Genomic DNA, 9,263 nt, shown 5'->3' on the forward strand with positions numbered 1-9,263 from the left:
GCCATGGTTTGAAAGTAGTCCTAGGTCGTGTGACTCTCAAAAGCTTCTTGAGATGGCCATCTGTAAAACTTTACTCATAGACTCGCGAAAAGTAGTGCGTTGTTACGTTATACCGAACTGACTGTCATGGGTCCCTTTGTGGATTGACTAAAGTAGGTCGTCTACGCTGACATTACCAGGCGTCGCAGACTCGCCTGACTTATAATATGTCTTCTCATTGACCACCAAGACCATCTGGCTCAGCTCGATCGGCTGCACCTCCACTTCCTGAGTAACATCGTCCAAGACCGCCAGGTGAATCACGCCTTCGTCGGATTCACACAGTCGAAACTGGCCACCAACACCGTCCCGCGCGCCCGTCGCCCGATCACCCCGGGCCGGACCGGTGATCCGGGTATATGTGAACTGGCCGTCCGCCGCGAACGTGAACTCCTTCTGCTCAGAAACATATGCCTCGCCCAGGTCGATCAGCGGCGCCTCGTCTTCCCACCTCCAGGTTCCCAGAAGCATCTCTGTCGCCAACTCGCAGGCTGTCGGCTCAGGAGGTCCTCCTCCCTGGTCGGCGTTCGGGCTGGCATCGTGGTTGGCATCGTGGTGGCTGGCCGGTACGGATCCCGGATCCGTATGCGCTTCTGCGCCAACGTTGACTGGCTGGGAGGTATCATATGCCGCCAGGTTTGCCAGCGCCGCGGCGTCTGCTGCTTGCTGCTGCTCGAGCAAGGAGTTCATGATCTGGACCGAGGAGCCCTGGCCCGAGTGTGCGGCAGCCAGGGCATCCAAAATCCCATTCTGTGTTGGGTTGCCCTGTGCACCGTTGATATTATTCAATAGGGACGCGATGGATGCGCTCGACTGCTGTTGAATATATGATTGTACTGCTGCGTTTGTATCGCCGATTCCGCCTTGGGCGGAAGCACCCTGTGAGGCGGCCAAGGTGTTCAGCAGAGACGTCGTGGAGGCGTTGGCCTGTTGTTGGATGTAGCTCTGGATCTGCGACGTGGTGTCTACACCACCGCCCTGCGACGACGTGCCTTGCAGCATCCCCAGCAAGGACGATGTGGACGCGTCGGCCTGCTGTTGAATATAGCTCTGGATCTGCGCCGTGGTGTCTACACCACCGCCCTGCGAGGAGGCGCCCTGAAGAATCCCAAGCAAGGACGATGTGGACGCGTCGGCTTGCTGTTGGATATAGCTCTGGATCTGCGCAACGTTGGCATCTGCGCCCAAGGCCAAACCCCCGATCGAGGGCACCGCGCCTGTCGACTGAGAGAGCGCCGCCAGGAATGGGCTGGCATCCGCGCCAGGGCCGTCAGCATTGTTGGTGTTGTTGACGGCCACCTGAGCCAAGGCTCCTACCAAGGGCATCAGGCTGTTGAGGCCGCCAGCCGCAGTCGTCTGGCCGGGGACCGCGGCGCCGTTGGCGGCGGCCGAGTTCTGAGCGACCAGCTGGCCGGCTTGGTACACGGTCGCGAAGTCTGGATGCACGGCTGCGATCGCAGGCATAAGGGGATCGATGACTTTGCCGAGCACATCGTTGGTTTTCAGCAAGAACTCCTTGCTGTTCTTGTAAGCTTTTCTCGCGGTCTCCTTGTTCCAGTACCTGTCAGTTGCCTCCTTGCTCCAGGTGGACAGCCGCCTGGAGTTATGCGAGGCCACAGTCGAGAAAAGAGGTCTTGGAGACGAGTATGGATCCGACGATAACCGCGGACTTGAAGGCAGAGATGGAACAGGTGCCTCGGCTCTTGGTGACACGCGTTGTTCTAGATGATGAATTGATTGCGGGGCTTGGCGTTCCTTGATGGTTTCACTGGCGGGCATCTGCAACGGCCCTTTGATGTGCGAGGAAGAAGATCGTTGCACGGGCGAAGACTCATTTTGCACCTGGATATGAGTCGGAGACACAGACCAGTTTGTTGTGGTCGCGTCGGAGACGGACGCCACCGCTGGGCGTGAGGTGTCCGGTGGTGGTGGTGGGAAGTACGGATGAGGATGCGCCGAGGCAGACGGAGGGGGTGTTGGCAACGAAACCAAAGCTGGGGGAAGCGGAACGAAGAAGTCCGGCCGATTATGATGTCGGCCATTTTGCATCAGCGAGACATTCACAGACGGTGGTGGACTTGGGAGGCCCGGATCAACGGTGCTGGGGACGCCCTGGCCGTCTGATTTTGCGGGAGAACCACTTGAAAAACGCCGAGCATTAAGGACTGGGTCTACTGTATGAAACTCAAGCACCGAAGCCTTGCTAACCAAATCTAATGGCGGTGAAACTGGTGAAATTGGCGACGGTAGTGACGAGTTCTGCGGCGCTGGGCGACGGCTTACTGGTACAGGCCGACGTTTGATGGCGTAGGAGGCACCTTGGGGATTTGGACTTGAAATCTCCATGATTGAAGTGTCGTCTTCCTGAACAGGTATAATCGATTTACAGACATTGGAGAGAGATAGTAGTGATTACGGCTCAAATCCACGGTTCGAGTATGAAGCTCGGGTATTTCATATCACTGTTGGGGTCGACAGGCCTCCGAAAATCCTCTTATGGTCGAGTATCAAAGTCAGCCTTGTATCAAATGCTTGCCCTTCGCGGAAGAAGTGTTGCATGCGTTGCGCTTTAGGGTTGCTATTGATGCCGCAACGGTAAGGTTGGAGGGAGGGCTTCTCGTTCTTTAGGTGCATGAGCTGAAATACCCATGCCAGCGCCTAAAGCTAAGCCCTTCTTCAAAGAAATTTTATTGGCTGATATTAGCGAGAACAATAGCCGGATGCCAACTCACCACCCAAGAAGTATTGGACTAGCAGTCATTTCTTGAATTATAAAGGTCCAGACATGCCCTTGAACCATGTCACTATCACAATGTATTGAGTATAGCGCTTTCTCTTTGGAGGGGTGGTTCTCAACGCTTGATCATCCTGGCAGTATTGCCTGGCAGGACGTGTTCAATTTTGGATTAGTTATTACTTAGTAATTTCTTGACAGCCCATTTGACTGAGAAACTCCTGATATCTTCGTAGTGCTGGCCAACTCCGACGAATAAAACCGGCACATTCGTAGCATGTACAATACTGACGATGGTACCCACCATGTCTCCCACAGTGTCGCACTTTGATATGATGAAGCCGTCCAGATGCCTGCCTTGCCCGAACGATGCGTTGAAGTTCTGTGCTTGTGCAACTGAGTCGTTACCAACCAAAGCCTATTAGATATGTTAGTCAACGTTACTATAACAAGAACAAAAGCAGGACGCACCTCTCCAACCATCAAAATCTTGTCAGGGTTGGCGAGCTTTGCGAACTTCTCCAAGTTTGACATGAGTCTCTGGTCATTGTGCCGTCTTCCAGCTGTATCGATCAAGACAACATCGAAACCCTCATTGGCGGCTGTACGAACAGCATCACGCGCGACAGTCGCAGCGTCGCCTCCATAGCCCTTTTCGAAGAGCTCCACTTTACCACCTTCACGCTTGGTGAGCTCCTTGAGGTTTCGGACGTGCACCTTCAGCTGTTCCACCGCACCCGACCGGAAAGTGTCGCCGGCTACGACAAGCACTTTGTACTTGTTCTCCAGCAGGAAGAAGCAAATCTTGGAGAGATTGGTGGACTTGCCGACTCCATTGACGCCGACCACGGAGATGACGTATGGTCGCGCTTTGGTACTTGACAATGCCGAAGGTCGCGTGACAGCATCGACTTCGCGGAGGAGATCAAGCGACGAAGTTGGTGTGAGCATCTTTGTCAAGGACGCCTCCATGGCCTTTGCAATGCGGGTATCGATAGACTCGAAGCTGCCGGTCGTCATGCCAATAAGTTCATGCTCGACACTATCCCTCAAACGCACTGCGGCCTCAGGGGCTACGTTCTTCTTGATCAGGTGCTCTTTCATGCCTTCCATGGGTTTCTTCAGGTCATCTTTCGTCAGCGTCTTGCCGCCGACAACGTTGCGAAACAGGCCGGTGATGGAGGTCAGCCCTGCACCAACCAGACCGGCACTGCCAGATTGGGTGGCATTCTTGGACTGCGCCGAGGCAAGAATGTCATTTACTTCGTCGTCGAGATCCTTGAGCACGAATTGACCCTTGGAGGTTTTGGTGCCCCAGGTGGACGAGTCAATACTGCCCAATGCGCTCGGTCGACCCTCTGCTTCACTCTCGCTCGTGAGTGCGTTTGTGGCGGCGGAATAGTCGAGGACGGTGTCGTCTTCCTCGCTGGCGAATCCATCGGCGTTCCACCTACGTCCCTTCTTCGGCGCCTTCTTGGCTTTCCGGCTGGGGCCTTCGTCGCCAGACGATGCGGGGGCGGAGGTGTTCTGCATCTTTTTGGCCCGGCGCGACATCTTCCCCAGAGGACCCCCTTTACCGACCACGAGATGGCTGCCAGCAGGTGTGGCTGGGCGAGAGTTCGAGGGTGTAGCGGTCGGGGATGAAGCGGTTGGAGATGCTGCTGCCTGTGCGGCATCCTGAGCGCGTGTTCGGTGCTTCAGACCAGGCGGGAGAGGAGGCTCGTCGCCCAGGTTGCCGGATATGCTCTCATCCTCTGATGCGAAGGTGTTGGCTACCGCTGCTGCTGCTGAGGGGTGGCTGCTCTTGGTGGTTCCAGCTGACTCTAACTGGCGTACTTGTTGGTCAAAGTACTCGTCGAACTTGTGGCAGTGCACAAGAGTGGTGTTTGGTTTCTTGAGCTGGTCGCCATACAAGTCTACGAAAATGGTCTTGATGTTGTCGACGAGCTTATCAATCCACGACAGGTGCAGCAAAGATCGGTATACAGCCTGGACGTCGGGGGAGAGTTAATACTTCTGGTTTGGTCGCAGCTAGGTAGAGGGCAGTTAGACCATGAACGTACGACGAATATGACATTGATCTCTTTGGAGAAGGTCCACTTCAAGGTGTGCTGCTCTGCCTTGTATGGAGGGTTGCTGGCGGTTGGCTGGTCGTCCTTGGCTCCAGCGACGGCGCCTTTCTCCTCGATGAAGACATCTGCGATAAAGTTGTTGATTATGGAGGGGTTGACAGGGGCGTATGACCGCGACCATAGAACGACACCCGAAGTGGTGAGAATCTCGAATGTGTCTAACATGGCAACCGGGACCTCTTGCGCAAGCTTGAGGTGATTTGAGGTTGAGTTGCGCACTTTGAAAGGAGGCAAGATGCAAGATGCACGATGAGGTAAGTTAGCCAGGTAACTATGTAAGGGATTCTTTTTTACACGAAAGGTGGCAGCACCTGACCCTGCAGCTCCAGGTCTGGAGGTGGATGTGGGATGTGGATGGGCATGGGCTGAGCCAAGACCCGGCTGCGACGTTATCGGAGACAGGCAGCGTGGTTGCTCACAGTGTCTGCTGCACAGTACGGACAGATAATACTTTGTAGCATGTCCTGGCCGGTAGGTTACCTGCTGTCAATACTGTGGAGTGCGCCTTTCTGCTCGTGTGCACGCTGTGGAATTGATTCGCCCGGGAGCCACTTTGTACACAGTTACTAGTACAGCATGTAGCACAACGCGAGTGCCATACAGTATGTATTCGTGCCTTGCACAGCCTGCTGGGGGTTTGAGTATGGACTGCACTGTAGGTAGCCTAGCTTAGTGCAGCTTCCAAGCTCTCCGGGTGCTGCGTTACCACGGTACATTTGTACTTGGCTCCTCTAGCGCGCTGGAGCAATGGGATTGGACAGCTCAGCCAATTCCAATTCATGCCCGCTGGGTGAAAACACAGTAACCTAAGTCACTGAATTTCCAAGTCTTGAAAGAGCCCGTAGGAACTTGACTTCTGCCTTGGACACGCAACCCCAACAGACCACCTCACCACCAACTCTCAACCACCGACAACGCTCGTCGCTCTCACAGCAGCCCACCACGTCTTCCTGCTTTGCTCTCCAGGCCGACCATCCCCCACGATGCAGCGCCAGAACTACGGCCCCTCGCCGCCCCTTCATCATCCTGTCCCGCAACATGTCTCGACCGTACCACAACTGAGGTCGCCTCCTCCCCCGACCTCCTCCCAACCCCAGACCCAAGGCGCTTATACCAACCCCTACCAGCAGGGACAGCCAGCTCCCCAGGCCGCTCCCCAGGGCCCTCCTCAGGGGGCCAATGCCTTCGGGCAGTTTGGAAGCTATATCAATGACCCGACCGCACAAATAGCCGCCTCTATGGGACAGAATGCCTTCAAGCATGGCCAAGAATACTTCGAGCAAAACGTACGTTGATGGCCCCGGAGCTGGAGACGGACAGAACCGCTATATCGTATATTGTGTGTTATTTGTTACCTTGTTGCTGACACGCGGCCCAGGTCAACCGCTGGTTCAACCTTTCAGCCTTGAAACACTATTTCAACGTCAGCAACTCATACGTCGTCAACAAATTGTTCCTCGTCCTCTTCCCCTGGCGCCATAAGCCATGGTCGCGCAAGCAGTCCATCGGTCCCAACGGACAAGAGGGGTGGTATCTGCCGCCCAGGGACGACATTAACAGTCCCGATATGTACATTCCAGGTAGGTTTGCCTCATCTGCGCCCGTCTTCCTCTACCAGCGCGCGGACTAACAATTTCCGCAGTCATGGCGTTGGTAACATACGTCCTCTTGTCCACTCTGTTAGCAGGTCTCCGCGGCCAGTTTCAGCCAGAACTGCTCGGCTCAACTGCCTTCGTGGCTGGACTGGTAGTTGTTCTGGAGATCGCCTTTCTGCGCATGGGTTGCTACTTCCTGAGCATCTCCCATCAATCGCAGCTCCTGGACCTTGTGGCCTACTCGGGCTACAAGTTCGTCGGCGTCATTGTCACAGTGGCTACTGCTCAAATTGTAAATGGAGGCAAAGGAACTGGAGGTCTCATGGGCTGGTCCGTCTTCTTCTACACGTTCATGGCAAACTCCCTTTTCTTGGTATGATGAGCCCTACCTCCATCCCCGCACAGCTGGCAGCATACCATACTAACTAAACTTAGATGCGGTCCCTGAGATATGTCCTGCTTCCCGAGAACCCAAGTGATCCTCGAATGCAGACCGAATCCCGATCAAAGCGAAACCAGCGAACACAGTTTCTGTTTGGTTACTCCTACCTGGTGCAGTTCCTGCTCATGTGGGTTCTTACTAGACCTTAGATGTGTCTATATTCAGCGAGGAGTTCAGGGGTCGGCCGGTGCATTCTGATAGAAATGGTCTTGGCCAGGTTTATCTTGGTCTTGGCGGGGTCATGTCCAGGCTCGGCCTGGACGTATGGCGTAACTTTAGGCAATATCATGAGTTTTGCATAGAACAAAGTACATACTAGATCTGCACTAAAAGCATCAATGATCTCAACCAGTTCAAGTCGCCATGTTTTCCAATGCAGTTATTGACTGGGTCCACGCGTAGCCGCGCGGGCCTGTCGTCAATGATTGGTTGTCCAGCCGAGTCACCTTCCCAACAGGTCCTATTAAATGTGATCCTATTAATGTGATCTGCAGGCAGTTGCACATGTGTTTCCTTTGATGTTCCGGTTATTACACATGCGTATACCTTTTTCTGCTTCCTTTGTATCAGCGACTTTGAACTTTGAATAAATCTTGCCGGTTGCCTTTTCTCAACAAAGCCCCATCTCTGCCCACACAATCGTGCATAACGTCATCACCGAATTAGCCATCTTTGACAGGGGTCCAAGCTGCTCTGGTTCGCCATATTGCCCTAGGCACCCACGACACATAGGGACACCTGTTCATCTTCATCACCGTTCTCACTTCACATCTCGCATCTTTGAGCAATCAATCGAGCACAGCCGCACAGGTTTCGGGCTACAAAGATTCACTGAAACCACAGATCTCGGCATCATGGCTTTTCAGCTACCTCCCATTGAGGTTGCGGCCATCCAGTCCGCTGTATTGAACGCAGTCGCCAACTTGTTGGCCCAGTTCATTGCTGCTTACCGCAACGAGGTTAGTATATCATGGACCAACACGCATGAACTTGAAGCGTCTATGAGCGATGTTTGTGCCTCCTTGAGATCTCAACACCGCTAATACTACTTCGCAGACACCGCTTGTCATTGACTGGGTACCTGTCTTTCAGTTCGCCATTTTCAACTTCTTGAACACTCATCCAAACATCTTGTGGTAAGTGCTGACGATTTTGTCCCGGGAGTTCTAGGCTGCGCGTGAAGCGCTCTTGCTGAGGTTCCGCGGGGCTTGACTTTCGTTTGTTGTTGAATACTCAAGCCGTGGGATTATTGCTGATCAGCCCCAAGGCAAGAGTTTCTCGAGTCGACCTGGCCGGCCTACCATGCCTCGCCTACCACTGAGGCTGTCGCGTCTGCATCCAAGGGCGACGAGAAGGAACTGGAGAAGGAAGCCCAGGAAGGCAGACTAGTGGAGCCCAAGCTCAACATCACCAATACGCTCATCAAGACGGTCATGGATCAGATTTTCGGTGCCGCCTTCAACACCATTGTCTTCAGCTTGTTCATCCACGGTGTTCAACAGGCCATGCCCCGTCATCTCGGCTCTCCCCTGAGCACGCCCGATCAGAGTGCCAACTATCTGCTCGCGCTTGCCAAGGGCGCCATCCGTACGAGCAGTGTTGATTGGGACACCGTCAAGGCCAAGACTGCTGCCGATTTCTGGCCCATGATCTTTGCTGGTTGGAAGGTTTGGCCGATTGTCAGTCTGGTCAACTTTGCCTTCATCAAAACAGTTACTGGCCGTAACTTGTTGGGCAGCTTGGCTGGTATGGGTTGGGGCATCTACTTGAGTCTGATCGCTGGCCAATAAGATAAGAGTCGCATGGAGAGACATGTCATGGGACATTTAAGCTAAACTACTATGTAGCAGGCGGTCGTGCAATTGTTGGTTTAAGGCACAAGTACGGCCAATAGATGGAGCTTATCATAGAGTTTGGAGGCGGGACTACCAGATGCGGGACTACCAGACAGTTTTTAGAGGGTGGACTAAAGTCGATTTAACATACGGGATACTGGCCATGGATGGCCATGATATCCCAAACTTGATGCGCTTGATACAGCGAATGCGAGCGTTTTGAAGATGGGTAATGCTATTTGCGGAGAATTGGTCTTGAATAGTTGCAGCAGTCATGTCAGACGGCTAATCTTGATGGCTTTGCAATGCACAATAGTTGAAATTGCCCTATACCCATGACGCGCGACCGGATTTGATCAGCGGCGCCGCCAGCAGTCGCAAAGCGTCCTGTCCGCTAAGCCCATAGCAGATGCTGTAACGTTAGTACATGTGAGTTTCTGGTTTCAAACTTGTTCACTGTTGCGGATGTTGGCCGTTTCTTGTCTT

The 9,263-nt window shown here is 53.8% G+C and overlaps 4 protein-coding genes across 4 annotated transcripts; 2 read left to right on the forward strand and 2 right to left on the reverse strand.

The window, feature by feature from the left end:
• Window positions 1-147: 147 nt before the first annotated feature.
• On the reverse strand, window positions 148-2,385 carry BKA67DRAFT_540409 (uncharacterized protein; the record flags this gene model as incomplete). The annotated part of the gene is made up of 1 exon (XM_046100772.1): window positions 148-2,385. One exon carries the CDS (start codon window positions 2,383-2,385, stop codon window positions 148-150), a length of 2,238 nt encoding a protein of 745 aa, XP_045953455.1.
• A 560-nt stretch (window positions 2,386-2,945) lies between these two features.
• BKA67DRAFT_595117 (signal recognition particle, alpha subunit, N-terminal-domain-containing protein) lies at window positions 2,946-5,070 on the reverse strand (the record flags this gene model as incomplete). Its single annotated transcript, XM_046105125.1, has 3 exons — window positions 2,946-3,191; window positions 3,245-4,762; window positions 4,837-5,070. The coding sequence occupies 3 exons, from the start codon at window positions 5,068-5,070 to the stop codon at window positions 2,946-2,948; spliced, it is 1,998 nt and encodes a 665-aa protein (XP_045953456.1).
• A 611-nt stretch (window positions 5,071-5,681) lies between these two features.
• On the forward strand, window positions 5,682-7,297 carry BKA67DRAFT_581039 (YIF1-domain-containing protein). The gene is made up of 4 exons (XM_046103896.1): window positions 5,682-6,191; window positions 6,284-6,485; window positions 6,548-6,873; window positions 6,936-7,297. The coding sequence occupies exons 1-4, from the start codon at window positions 5,889-5,891 to the stop codon at window positions 7,089-7,091; spliced, it is 987 nt and encodes a 328-aa protein (XP_045953457.1). The 5' UTR covers window positions 5,682-5,888; the 3' UTR covers window positions 7,092-7,297.
• Window positions 7,298-7,796: 499 nt separating this feature from the next.
• On the forward strand, window positions 7,797-8,732 carry BKA67DRAFT_663308 (uncharacterized protein; the record flags this gene model as incomplete). Its single annotated transcript, XM_046108160.1, has 3 exons — window positions 7,797-7,901; window positions 7,999-8,078; window positions 8,210-8,732. The coding sequence occupies 3 exons, from the start codon at window positions 7,797-7,799 to the stop codon at window positions 8,730-8,732; spliced, it is 708 nt and encodes a 235-aa protein (XP_045953458.1).
• Between the last annotated feature and the right edge of the window lie 531 nt (window positions 8,733-9,263).

The sequence above is a fragment of the Truncatella angustata genome (assembly GCF_020726525.1).
Source record: "Truncatella angustata strain MPI-SDFR-AT-0073 chromosome Unknown BKA67scaffold_9, whole genome shotgun sequence".
Lineage (NCBI taxonomy): Eukaryota > Fungi > Ascomycota > Sordariomycetes > Amphisphaeriales > Sporocadaceae > Truncatella > Truncatella angustata.

Coding starts and splice junctions, on each gene's coding strand:
- BKA67DRAFT_581039 (XM_046103896.1), top strand. CDS start 5,889: ATGCAGCGCCAGAACTACGGCCCCTCGCCGCCCCTTCATCATCCTGTC. Junction 6,192..6,283: donor AAGAATACTTCGAGCAAAAC/GTACGTTGATGG, acceptor CACGCGGCCCAG/GTCAACCGCTGGTTCAACCT. Junction 6,486..6,547: donor TCCCGATATGTACATTCCAG/GTAGGTTTGCCT, acceptor CAATTTCCGCAG/TCATGGCGTTGGTAACATAC.